The sequence below is a fragment of the Salvelinus namaycush genome, chromosome 35 (assembly GCF_016432855.1).
Source record: "Salvelinus namaycush isolate Seneca chromosome 35, SaNama_1.0, whole genome shotgun sequence".
NCBI lineage: Eukaryota > Metazoa > Chordata > Actinopteri > Salmoniformes > Salmonidae > Salvelinus > Salvelinus namaycush.
Window position 1 is genome coordinate 5,941,544 of NC_052341.1, and position 13,436 is coordinate 5,954,979.

The 13,436-nt window shown below is 46.1% G+C and overlaps 1 protein-coding gene across 1 annotated transcript; it reads left to right on the forward strand.

The window, feature by feature from the left end:
- Window positions 1-458: 458 nt before the first annotated feature.
- Window positions 459-13,069, forward strand: LOC120029949 (mitoferrin-2-like). The gene is made up of 4 exons (XM_038975259.1): window positions 459-1,019; window positions 7,723-7,951; window positions 9,338-9,394; window positions 10,309-13,069. Exons 1-4 carry the CDS (start codon window positions 678-680, stop codon window positions 10,869-10,871), a joined length of 1,191 nt encoding a protein of 396 aa, XP_038831187.1. The 5' UTR covers window positions 459-677; the 3' UTR covers window positions 10,872-13,069.
- The last annotated feature ends 367 nt before the right edge of the window (window positions 13,070-13,436 follow it).

Consider the following 13,436-nt stretch of genomic DNA (forward strand, 5'->3'; position numbering starts at 1 on the left):
TTTAACATATTATACTCTAAAGGGACAGTTTTCAAAATGACCACCAACCAGCTCCATAGGGCTATATTGGACAGGATCCACATGGCCATATTGGATAGGATTCACATGGCCATATCTCCATAAATAATTGGTACATACACCCCAATGATGTCTTAAAATGTTTGAGGGGGTCTGGAAAACACAACAAAATGGCCCAAGTATGCCATATGTATGTATCCTTTAAAGATTTTGTAGAAAAGTGGCGAAAAAGTGCACAACTATATACCCAAATTACTGATTCTATAACATCTAACCTGCATTTACATTTTAGTCATTTAGCAGACACTCTTATCCAGAGCGACTTACAGTTGGTGCATTCATCTTAAGATAGCTATACCAGACAACCAACCACATTATGTTAACGTCCAAGAGCGGCCGTCGCGTCACAGGCTCTCTTCCCACTTCCCCTGAAAACCGGAACATCCGGTTGTTGGGGTTTCGGCAGAGGCTAGCCTTTCCCAAACACTGCGTGGACCTGTCCGCTCTGGGGACTGAGGGAGGCGGGGCGTGGAAACGGTGTACGACCGGTAAACATCTGGGACGGGAATGTAAAAAACTACCAACGGTACGCGAACACGGAACCGCCTTAGACGGAGTGCCATCGGGGCATAAAGTAAAGACTGTCCATCGAGATTCCAATGGAAGCGGATGGTTTCCCGAGAAGGCATCGGATGACAGCGGAGACAGCAGGCGGGAACGCCGGGGTTGCTGGAGCCTCAGCCGGCGCAGAGATCCGATGGTTCAGTGGAAGGATCTGGGGAGTGTCGGAGAGCCTCGTTGGGAATTTGTCTCCCCGGATCGGAGGCGAGACAGAGATTCAGAATGTTCAGTTTAGCGACGGCCCTCCTGAAATAGCAGAGGCTTCGGAACCGGAGTATGAGGGTTTGCCGCAAGGCGCTTCCACCAGCACCCACATGTTTGCAGGAGCAGTGGCTGGGATCATGGAGCATTGCCTGATGTTCCCCATCGACTGTGTCAAGGTAACGTGGTAGGCTATATTGGGCTAGCGTTAGCCGCTAACTAGTTAACGTTAGATAGTTAACCGACTGGTCTTGTAGCTTGGGCACATTACATTGGAGGGTTGGAAATTACTTTTCTCGTCGTGATGTGGCTTCAGCAATCATGCGAATCCGATTGGTGGCCACCTTGTCAATAAGTTTGTCAGTCACAGCACATATGAGGCAAGGTCGAAACCAGACAGGCTAACATTTCAGCTAGGACGCTAACTTAGCATGCTAACGAGCTAACTTCCATCCACTACGAATTTCAGTGGCTCGAGCCTACTCTACTTGCTAGATTAGGTAACGTTACCTAGCTAGTTAGTTACTGCACAAGTTAGATTTGTCACATAATTAGTCGCCATATTCATTAACCTAACTTTGGCATACAGAATTTCAATAAAATTGAAAGGTAAACTTTTAGGAAGTGTATATTGCCGTTGTTGTCATCTTATTAGCTAGCTATCTAACGTTAGCCATTTTAGCTGATAGTTAGCTAACCAAAACAGCAAGGTCGGCCTCTGGCTGTGCATCGGCTCGAGGCTGGGGGTGAATGATGATTAGCTAGTACTGTAGCCAGCTATTTAGTTGGCGCCTGATATAATGGGTCTAGGCTTAACATTTTCCTAATGCAATTTACTATATTCCCTATTGCCATTAGTGTGCACCCCCCAGGTAGTTTTTCATACTAATAACACGCAAAGTTATTCGCTTTGAGAAAGGAGACAGTTAGGTAGAATGAAGCAGCAAATGTTCCCCATTTCCTGTACATGTATACACATCACATGAACCGCTCACTGTTGCCCACCACCGTCACCCACTAGCTAGCTAGGTGACTAGTAACCGTAGGAGAGTGCGATCGATTAGTAGCTAACGTTACATTTGAAAACGGTCCAAACTGCTTTTAGCATGCATATGGCTTCTAGGTGTAACTCCCTGTATTTCAAAACTGTCCATGTATTCAAGAAGAGAACCCATAGGTTAGTACAGGCACCCTGGATTCTGTCAAATAGTCTGAGATTGTCAATGGGCGAGTTCGTTTTGCTTGGCCCGGTTCCCCGGTTGGAAGGAGATCAATAGAAACCAATGGTGTACAATGTGGAATCTCCGCACACCCGGGGCATCGGGCCATGCAAAACAAACTCTTGCAATGCTAATTGCTACCTGGCAGCATTTAGATGGAATAGAGCTGTTGTTTACAGAAAATACAGGGCTGGATGTTCTGGGATTAAGAGCACAATGCTTCTATGTTGTTGTGCTCATTATGCAGAATTAGGCTGATAGGTTGGCTCTACCACGGCACACTCTTAGAACCATAGTTCTGTTTATTGTTATAAGACTTTAAATTTGTATTGGATGAAGTGCTTAGCCGGGATGACTTGGGTGTTATGTAAACAAGATGTGTTAAGTTACATTGGCCTATGCTGTTTTGACAGGCCCACTCACTGATTTAGGTCTGCTCTGCAAAGAGCTGTAGCACATGAGAGCCAAGCGTTTTTGTCTGGTATATTATGTGGTCGCTGATGGAAATGATTGGTGGTGTTCGAGCATCAAAATCGTGACGTATCATGGGTAAATTGTGACTGAATGATCTACAAATAATATTGAGTAGTTATTTATGATTCAGGGAGATTAGTAGGCCGCTGCGAAGTCGACCGCGATCATTGTGTACAACAATGCAGTTAGCAGAGACAGAGCAACCGAGTCAGAGCGGTCAGGTAGGGAGACGAGTCAGCTGTTAGTGTCAGGTGGGAGAGCAGGGCTCTCTCAGAACAAAGCGGAGATTCATCTGTCTTTCCCAGCTGTATTTCCTACCTCTGATCCAGGTGCTGCTCACACAGCTTGTGCTTCGTCTCAGTAGTCTAAAATGGCTTCCTCTCCCCGTCTCCTCTCTTTTCACCGACATGAAAGAACAGGACAGTCGAAACAAAGCATGTTCCCAGTTGGCATCCAGCCACCGTGTTGTTTTCACATATACTGAGTTTTCAAATGCGCGCAGATGAAGTAAAGGAGACTAGGAAAGCATGTGTCTTTAGAGTATTGAGGTGCAGCTCAGACAGTGAAACGGTCTGCTTGCAGAGGAAGGGCAGCCTGAGACAGACTCACTGATCTATATATCATGTCACCTGTCAAACAACATGGCATTGACCGTCTCTACTTATAAACACATTAGCAGATCTCTACAGAGGGGACCTAGCTCAAGCTGACCGCTGACCCCAGTGGACTAACACTGACACACACACACAGTTAATAATCCTTGGAAAATAGCTTGCAGTGGTTGTCACACAGATTGTACAGTAGAGATAATGTCAACTCGTTGTTTACACTCATTCCAAAGGTTGAGGTTGGAAAGGCTCTTTCCAGACAAGCTAAGCTCTCTGCAATACACAACCATAGGCTACATATACCTCTGTGTCGTGGCTGAGACAACTGTTCTCATTTCCTTTAACATTGAGTCATACCGAAGTCTCATTGAAACATTGACATGAAATATCTTGCAAGATGGCGATGTTCTAAAGGTTTCAACCCCATCCAGCTACTGCTACATTATGCATGGTTGGTTGACGTGTAGGAGTCTGCTCTCTCTTACAGGCCCGGCATTCCACAGTGCTTTACAGTTCCTTTAGCACACTGACAAACACAGTGCAGCAAGCAATCAGCATGTGTTGTCCATTCAGCTGTAGCCCAGGCCTCTCCTTTGGACGTTATTAGAAGCCCCCTATGCATTTCACAGCACTAGCTGGCCCCTAGCCTCACAGAGAGAGGATGAACCCTGAACCTTGCCACTGGTCCCTAGCCTCACAGAGAGAGGATGAACCCTGAACCTTGACACTGGTCCCTAGCCTCACAGTGAGAGGATGAACCCTTAACCTTGACACTGACCCCTAGCCTCACAGTGAGAGGATGAACCCTGAACCTTGACACTGGCCCCTAGCCTCACAGAGAGAGGATGAACCCTGAACCTTGACACTGGTCCCTAGCCTCACAGTGAGAGGATGAACCCTGAACCTTGACACTGGTCCCTAGCCTCACAGTGAGAGGATGAACCCTGAACCTTGACACTGGTCCCTAGCCTCACAGTGAGAGGATGAACCCTGAACCTTGACACTGGTCCCTAGCCTCACAGTGAGAGGATGAACCCTGAACCTTGACACTGGCCCCTAGCCTCACAGTGAGAGGATGAACCCTGAACCTTGACACTGGCCCCTAGCCTCACAGTGAGAGGATGAACCCTTAACCTTGACACTGGCCCCTAGCCTCACAGTGAGAGGATGAACCCTTAACCTTGACACTGGCCCCTAGCCTCACAGTGAGAGGATGAACCCTTAACCTTGACACTGGCCCCTGGCCCCACAGAGAGAGGATGAACCATGACACTAGCCACTTGTGTTGCAAAAGGGTCAGACATTTTCCATGGGAAATTAAGCCTGGGAATTTGGGGAATTTTGCTTAAATTCATCAAAAAAGTTAGCTTAACAGTGAACCATTTTTTGTGGGATACACAAGGCAATTCTAGGTCTTGTGTCATATTTTGGTTAAACTATCCCCAATTCAATGGAATTGCAACCCTCTGCATACACAGTGCACTCTTACATCACATGTACAGCTGATTCTTAAGATCTTACACACTAATGAGATGCTATTGAGCCCACATTACTACACTGTCTGAGCCAAGGACTACATGCTTTCTGGTAAGTTTTGATTACAATACTGGGTGGGGTGAATATATTTTATATAACACACATTATTTTTTGTTAACTAGCAAATAGTAGCCTACAGCAAAGTGTGTTTAAATCATTTATAACTTGTAAACAATTTCTGCTAATTGGTTTTTGCTACCATGTGGGTTTTCGCTTGCTTGAGCCTGCTAACTGAGGAGTGTTAATTCACCTGTTTCCATACATGTTTCATTTTAAAACATTTATCTTACATAGGAGGAGTTTAATCTAACTGCTTAACTATTTATCTGTACATGGCATTGTATTTTTATTTTAATTACTTGTTTTTTCCCTAATCTTTACAGGAAAATACCATGGGCACTATCTGATGTGTGGAGACATTTCACTGCAGCTAATGTAGAAGGAAAAGCTGTGTACATTTGCAAATACTGTGCCAAATCATATGTGAAGAATGCATCAAAGATGCAGAATCATCTGGCCAAGTGCATAAAGTTCTCTCAGCGCTCACAACAAACAGCCTCTGACAAAAGTCCCTCTACTTCTATTCAAGGTGAAAATGATGAATCAGGCACCTTATTTTTAGCAACAGCTCATGGTCCTCCTGGAATCAGAAGTTTTTTTGACTCAATGGAGGAACGTAGTCAGAGAAATGCTGATGAATGTCTTGCTCGAGCTGTGTATGCAACTGATTCGCCTCTGATGCTCACAGGCAATGTGTATTGGAAGAGATTTCTGAATGTTCTACACCCAGCATACACCCCTCCAACCAGACATGCTTTATCTACTCATTTGCTGGATGCAGAGTTCAGAGTTCAAGTGAAGGTCAAGCAAATCATAGAGAAAGCAGACTGTATTGCAATCATCTCTGATGGGTGGTCGAATGTTCGTGGGCAAGGAATAATTAACTACATCTCCACCCCTCAACCAGTATTCTACAAGAGCACAAACACAAGGGACAACAGACACACCGGTCTCTACATTGCAGATGAGCTGAAGGCAGTCATCAATGACCTTGGACCACAGAAGGTGTTTGCACTGGTGATGGACAATGCTGCGAACATGAAGGCTGCTTGGTCTAAAGTGGAGGAGTCCTACCCTCATATCACACCCATTGGCTGTGCTGCTCATGCATTGAATCTGCTCCTCAAGAACATCATGGCACTGAAAACAATGGATACACTCTACAAGAGAGCCAAGGAAATGGTTAGGTATGTGAAGGGTCATCAAGTTATAGCAGCAATCTACCTCACCAAGCAAAGTGAGAAGAATAAGAACACCACATTGAAGCTGCCCAGCAACACCCGTTGGGGTGGTGTTGTCATCATGTTTGACAGTCTCCTGGAGGGGAAGGAGTCGCTCCAAGAAATGGTCATGTCACAGTCTGCCGATATGGACAGCCCCATCAAGAGGATCCTCCTGGATGATGCATTTTCGGAGAGAGTGGTAAGCAGCCTGAAACTCCTGAAACCTATAGGAGTAGCCATTGCACGGATTGAGGGAGACAATGCCATCCTGTCTGATGTTCAGACTGCTTGCAGATGTAAGAGAATAAATCCATACTGCCCTGCCCACTTCACTGTTGCTCCAAGCAGAGGAAACTGCAGTTCTGAAATGCATCAAAAAGCGTGAATCCTTCTGCCTGAAGCCCATACACGCCACAGCGTATATGTTGAACCCCAGGTATGCTGGCAAGAACATCCTGTCTGGTGCAGAGATCAACAAGGCCTATGGTGTCATCACTATTATGTCTCGCCACCTTGGCCTGGATGAGGGCAAGGTTCTTGGCAGTCTGGCGAAGTACACTTCCAAGCAGGGGCTTTGGGATGGAGATGCAATATGGCAGTCATGCCAACATATCTCATCAGCCACCTGGTGGAAGGGACTTTGTGGATCTAAGGCTCTTTCCCATGTTGCCTCCATCATCCTCCAAATCCCACCAACATCAGCCACCTCAGAGCGCAACTGGTCCTTGTTTGGGAACACACGCACGCAACAGACTGACCAATACAAGGGTTGAATAATTGGTGGCCATCCAGGCAAATTTGAGGCTTTTTGAGGCTGACAATGAGCCATCCTCAACAAGGTTGGAAAGTGACACTGAAGATGAGGCTTAAGTCTGATGTTCAGGAGGTGGACATTGAGGAGGTCCAGGGAGGAAACATGGAAGCCTGAGAGGAAGACAACCAAAGCTTTAGTTTCTAGACTGTCATTTTACAGATGTATGTTGAAAACATTTTTGGGAGATGTGATGGATCATTGGGGATCATTCAATATTCCCTTTTGTTTTTCAGTGAAATCATCCCATGTGAAGAGTCAACTAATTTAATTAAAGTTCAATTTGTAACTAAATTGTTTTTTTTATTTCTATTGGAAAGATTTAATCATTTGCATTTATGTCTACTTATGATAAGGTAAAAGGTTTATGTTTCTGTCTCCATATGATATGGTAAATATATCCAATGCAAAAAATTCCACAGTTTAAATGGTATTAATTTTCATATATTTCTGTTAATTCCCATATATTCCCACAGAAAGTTTCCACCTCTGACTATTCCCCAAAATGTTCAACCCTAAGCCTCACAGAGGATGAACACTGATACCCTGACACTGGCCCAGCGATAAGGAGTGTGTGTGAGGGCAGGGTGTGTGAGTGCTGCTGGGGGGGAAAGCGGCTTACAGGAAGGCAGCTTATGTCCCTCTGACCTTGGGTCTCGTTATTCAACACTTCCTTCTGTTTAACACTAGGGATGGGCACGACTACTCAAAATGTTCAAGCATGCAACTATTTAGCAAGTGGAAGCACTGCCAATATTATGACTTGGCTTTTTTAATATATTACAACTACTGCATTCATCCCACCTCTCCTAAGATTTTATTCTAACATGGACGTTTCTCAAATGTAATTTAAACATTCTGGTTGGATTAAGGTATGGCGAGAAGTGTGTGGTTAGGTTATGACTTGGGTAACCAGTAGGTCTGTGACCTCTAACCTCTCCCCTGTGTAGACGCGAATGCAGAGCCTACAGCCTGAGCCTGCCGCCCGCTACCGGAATGTGATGGACGCGCTTCGGCGAATCATAACCACAGAGGGTGTCTGGCGACCAATGAGAGGGCTGAATGCCACGGCCGTGGGGGCAGGACCGGCACATGCTCTCTACTTCGCCTGCTACGAGAAACTGAAGAAGAGTCTGGGTGACATCATCCATCCCGGGGCTAACAGCCATCTGGCCAACGGTATACCGGGAAAACACAGCACACATAAGGCATATACATGCAAAGCACACGCACAAAATGCACATGTGTGCGTACCAAGCCTGTACTTCTCCTATGAAACCTACAGGAAATGACCTTGTTTTTTCTTGTAAACACTCAGTTAATTTGGTGTTTCCAATATTATTTTTAGCAACTCAAGCAAGTAGTGAATTATTTTGTTCTGTAGTCCTGTAGAGTTAATCTTGGTTCACACTGCAGAGAGGGAGAGGCCCTTTTCTCCCCTGGGCACAAAGCAGATGCTGCTTGGACTAACCTAGATGAACCTTGCTCTCAGACACTGAGTTGTGTGGGTGGGTAAGTGAGTCAGCCTGCCACCTGGAGCAGAGTGGCCGAGGAGTGGTGCTACATTCTGTGGACAGTAGACAGGACTACTGCTTGAGCTGTACTCCAGGCTCTCATACACAGACCGTACGCAGGCGCTGGTTTCTCTCTTGGTTTCGTCCTAGGTTCCGGTGTTTCTAGGGAGGTTTTCCCTAGCTACTGTGCTTCTGCATTGCTTGCTCTTTGGGGTTTTAGGCCGGGTATCTGTAGAACTGCTGATGTAAAAAGAGCTTAATAAAATACATTTTAATTGATTGATTGGCCTGAAACTAACTTGTTGGTCCACCCGCCAGTGTGATGAAAAACATCACCGGCCACTCTGGCGGTTGATCAGCTGGTGGTGGGTGCTAATTCTGGCCCAACAGGCTAGTAGGAGTGGTATCTATCTGGCCATGGGGCTGATATGACCCTGTATGAATGGTCAGCATTCTGCCGAGTCAGCCAGATTCACAGACTGACTGCATCAGAGACCTTCAGAGGGTAAAGAAAGACACTATTATTACTGCAGGAATTCTTTCTGTCACCCATAGAGCCATAACTATCTTTATTAGAGAGCATGTCAAAGGAAAGCAGACTAGTTAGAACCAGACTAACAGTCCTCTGAGTTAACTAAGTAGCTACCATCAAGGGCTGTCCACACACAGTTCTACTTTGCAGGACAAGAAACTTGAAACACAGTTTGCTCAGACAAAGCAAGTACTAGAGAATCTTGCTCTATTTATCCCTGTTTCTGTTCTCTGCCTTTTCTTTCTCTTCTTCCCAGGTCAGCTGTCCCCCCCCCCCCCCCCCCCCCCCCCCCCCCACACTTTTTCAAAATGTATTTTATTTTAAATTCTCTCTTCCCCCCTCCCTTGTTTCCAGGTCAGGGGAGGGTAAGAGGTTGCAGACGTGCCCAGTAGAGGAAGAGAAGTTTTGACTCTGGTCCATCAGCAGTGATGATGTCCTGTTTTACCACTAGAGAGAACTAGAGGATTTCTCCTCTGCTCTTTCGTTGTTGTTCACCGTTGAGGTGTGTGTGTGTTACAGGTACGGCAGGGTGTGTAGCCACATTGCTTCATGACGCAGCCATGAACCCATCTGAAGGTACATTTCTCTGTCTATAAATAATCTATCTCTTTCCCTGGGTGAAGGCCAGGAACACAGGTGCTAGTCTCACGTCTCCTGATGCATGGGGTGTATTAAGGAGACTGAGATGTTGTTTGCTGCAGATAAACCACTGTGTCAGAGGTCCCTCTGCAGGTGTAGCGCCTTGTACCTCTAGGGCCTTGCCTGTTTACTCTACCCTGCTAGCTAGGGGGAGGGGGAGACTGGGGGGCGGGTTGAGGGGGAGGGAGGGAGGGAGCAGGTTTTAACTTCAACAGCCTAAATAAATCTGTTAAATCCTTCGAGGAAGTTATGGCTGTGCAGATTTTTTATTTGGTCAATCATTTTGGTATTTCTTTTTCATTCTCTGGACTATGTTCCTGATCCCTGATGATGGAAACACACCTGGCAATCCTTCTGTCTTTCTAATGCTCCCTCTACTCACCTGTCCCTCCCTCCCTCCCCTCTACTCACCTGTCCCTTCCTCCCTCCCCTCTACCCACCTGTCCCTTCCTCCCTCCCCTCTACCCACCTGTCCCTTCCTCCCTCCCCTCTACTCACCTGTCCCTTCCTCCCTCCCCTCTACTCACCTGTCCCTTCCTCCCTCCCCTCTACTCACCTGTCCCTTCCTCCCTCCCCTCTACTCACCTGTCCCTTCCTCCCTCCCCTCTACTCACCTGTCCCTTCCTCCCTCCCCTCTACTCACCTGTCCCTCCCTCCCTCCCCTCTACCCACCTGTCCCTTCCTCCCTCCCCTCTACTCACCTGTCCCTTCCTCCCTCCCCTCTACTCACCTGTCCCTCCCTCCCTCCCCTCTACTCACCTGTCCCTCCCTCCCTCCCCTCTACCCACCTGTCCCTCCCTCCCTCCCCTCTACTCACCTGTCCCTCCCTCCCTCTTTTTCTCCCTGTCCAGTGGTGAAGCAGCGTTTGCAGATGTATAACTCTCCGTACCGCGGCGTGATGGACTGTGTGCGTGCCGTGTGGCAGAGCGAGGGACCTGGGGCCTTTTACCGCTCCTACACCACCCAGCTCACCATGAACATCCCCTTCCAGGCTCTCCACTTCATGACCTACGAATACCTCCAGGAGCTGCTCAACCCCCACAGACAGTACAACCCCTCCTCACACATGGTGTCTGGGGGCCTGGCCGGGGCCATCGCTGCTGCAGCCACCACCCCTCTGGATGTCTGCAAGACCCTGCTCAACACCCAGGAGTCCCTGGTGGGTGTCCCCGCTGCAGGCCAGGGTGGAGGTCAGGCGCAGGGGACACACAGACACATCACGGGCCTGGCCCATGCCTTCCGGACAGTGTACAGGCTGGGCGGCCTGCCTGGGTTCTTTAAAGGAGTCCAGGCCAGGGTGATCTATCAGATGCCCTCCACAGCCATCAGCTGGTCCGTCTATGAGTTCTTCAAGTACGGAATCACCAAACACCAGCACGAGAAGAGGGTCGCGCAGCAGCGGGAGGAAAAATAAATCATGTCCTATTTTCTTTCAGCCATCTCTCTTCACCATCTCTTCCTTTTTTTAATCTATCAACCTCCTTCCTTTTCCTTTGGAGCATGCAGGTGTTCAGAGCGAGGGAGAAATTAGGAAGAATCGATACGCACATAAACCAACCAATACCCACCTCTTATTTACCCCCGTTCAGACTGCCAATAAGACACTTCCATCTGTGGCTCAACTATCAACATCCCTGCTAAACTGTTTGAAAGTGAGAATTTACAATACACTATGAATATGTGATGTATTGACAGTACGTGTTCAATGTATACCCACATAACGCACATAAACGTCAACCTGAAAAAGATGCTTCTGTTTTACTAATCTCCAGCCGATTTTGTTGTGAAATGTGTGAAGTGTCCAGCACCTTTCATAGAGTATCGTTGGGATGAATTTGACGACAGCTGTTCTGTCAGTGTTCTTAAAGGCAGACTATGACCTCATCATACACAGACAGTTGGCCACTTCCTGCATTCGGAAATGAACAACAAGATCGCCTAATTGAGGCGCAGATTGGAAATAGCCAGTAGTGGCGGTCATCTTGGCAGATTTAGATTCTGTTATTGTTATGTGTTAGCGGGAAGTCGCCCAGCTTTGTATGATGATCTATTACGGAGTCTACCTGTAGTGTTAATTCTTGAGTTTTAATGTATCTGGATGAGAATGTTGTTCACTGTAAGCCCCACCTGGGGGCACTGTGACCATCCCAATAAAGCTCTTGAGTAATATAATTTGGCCAGGTGTGAGTGACAGTGGGCCTTTAGGGGGCATTTGTGTGAACCCAGACAATTGTTTATAGGCTTCAGATACAAGATCGCCTTGACCCCAGACCTAGTATCAGTTTGTCATTTCATGAACTGGTAGAGATGCACTGGGAGTCCTCTTCTTGAGATTTGAAATCAGGAATTTCTCTCAAAATAGAGACTTAAATATATATATGTAACTTAAATATATTGCTGCCAGTAAGTTGTAAAGTACAGTAAATATATTCTGATAGGAACTATTGAGTTAAAAAAAAGTGATTCCTGAACCCCTACAATACTAACCTTGGTTGGCTTTCACTGCTTTAGAGCCAAAGCGATACGATTGGTGTGTAGAAAGAATCACCATGGTTCATTGGAAGATAAATTCCATCTTGCCTTGTTATTTGCACTGATGTAAGGAGAGTGGGGGGGTGTTGTTTGCCCAGATCTCACTTTGTACTTTTGCTTTGAGTAGATCAAATTGTTGGATGGGTTAGCCCACACAGGTGGCAGGTAGCCAAGCGCTTAAGAGCATTTGGCCAGTAACCGAAAGGTTGCTGATTCAAATGCACGAGCCGACCAGGTTTAACATATACCGATGAGCCCTTGAGCGACGCACTTAATCCTGATTGCTCCTGTATGTCGCTCTGCATTTGACTAAAATAACTCAAATGTAAACACACTTCAGTTTACAGTCACACCCTTGTTTTACCTAGACTGACTGGCTGTTCCTGTATTAAAAAGAACACATGAAGGTTTAGACAGGGCAGGTTGGCTACAACAGAGGCTGACTGGCACACACACAGAATATGGATTCCCATGCATTAAGCCAAATCCACACTACAGAAACATGTTTACATCATGTGAATGTTCCGGTCTGGCACTGACTCGAAAGGGTCAAGAATGAAAGAGCTCATGTTTCAGGGGAACTTCCATTGAAAGGTTTCTGCACAAGTCCTCTGTTTGTTTAATAAGCTGTTCTAAAGACTTCAGGTAGAAGTAACCCTTAGACACAGATCTAGGATCAGCTTCCTCTCCCGAAATACTAACTTAACTATTAGAGAGAATGCTAAACTGGCCTTAGATCAGTGGCTAGGGGTGTAACATCATTATACTGTTGTGTATTAACTATCACATTAATTGATTGATTAAGGGACTTATCCATGACACTCGGTGTGTATGGCTGTGTTTATACAGGCAGCCCAATTCTGATCTCTTAACAATAATTGGTATTTTTACCAATCGGATCAGATCTTTTGCCGATAATTGGACACAAGGTCAGAATTGAGCTGCCTGTGTAAACGTAGCCTATGTGGCCTCAGCTGTGTGTGTGTGGATGATGAATCCAGCTGATCAGTCTTCATGACCTCTGTCTGACCCCTGTAATCCTGTCTGATCAATAAACAGAGCAGTAGACTCCCTCAGGTTGCCCACAGGTGCTGTTACACCTGTTTGCGTTGTTTGTTTTCATACATACAGACACATATACCTTTCGTCTCTAAGCAACAACAAAACAATGCAGTAGAATCTCACATACTGCGATCAAAAGCTTAAAGGCCGTTTTTATATCGATATCAATTCATTTCTGGGTAACAATTAAGTACCTAACTGTAATAGTTTTACATCAAAATGGTTCAAAAGAAGAAAAAATAAATATTTTTAGCAACAAAGAAATGTACTTTTCCTCAAGCAAGAATTATGCTGGGAGTGGTCTGATTAGGGAGGGGAAAACTAGCTGTTATTGGCAGAGAGGTTTGGAACTCTCTTTGTTATTGGACTATTTACTAATGTACTG

What these genes read in the sequence shown, in the direction of transcription:
- LOC120029949 (XM_038975259.1), top strand. Translation starts at nt 678, where the DNA reads ATGGAAGCGGATGGTTTCCCGAGAAGGCATCGGATGACAGCGGAGACA. An exon ending in TCCCCATCGACTGTGTCAAG is followed by an intron (nt 1,020 to 7,722) that starts GTAACGTGGTAG and finishes TCCCCTGTGTAG; the next exon opens with ACGCGAATGCAGAGCCTACA. An exon ending in TAACAGCCATCTGGCCAACG is followed by an intron (nt 7,952 to 9,337) that starts GTATACCGGGAA and finishes TGTGTGTTACAG; the next exon opens with GTACGGCAGGGTGTGTAGCC.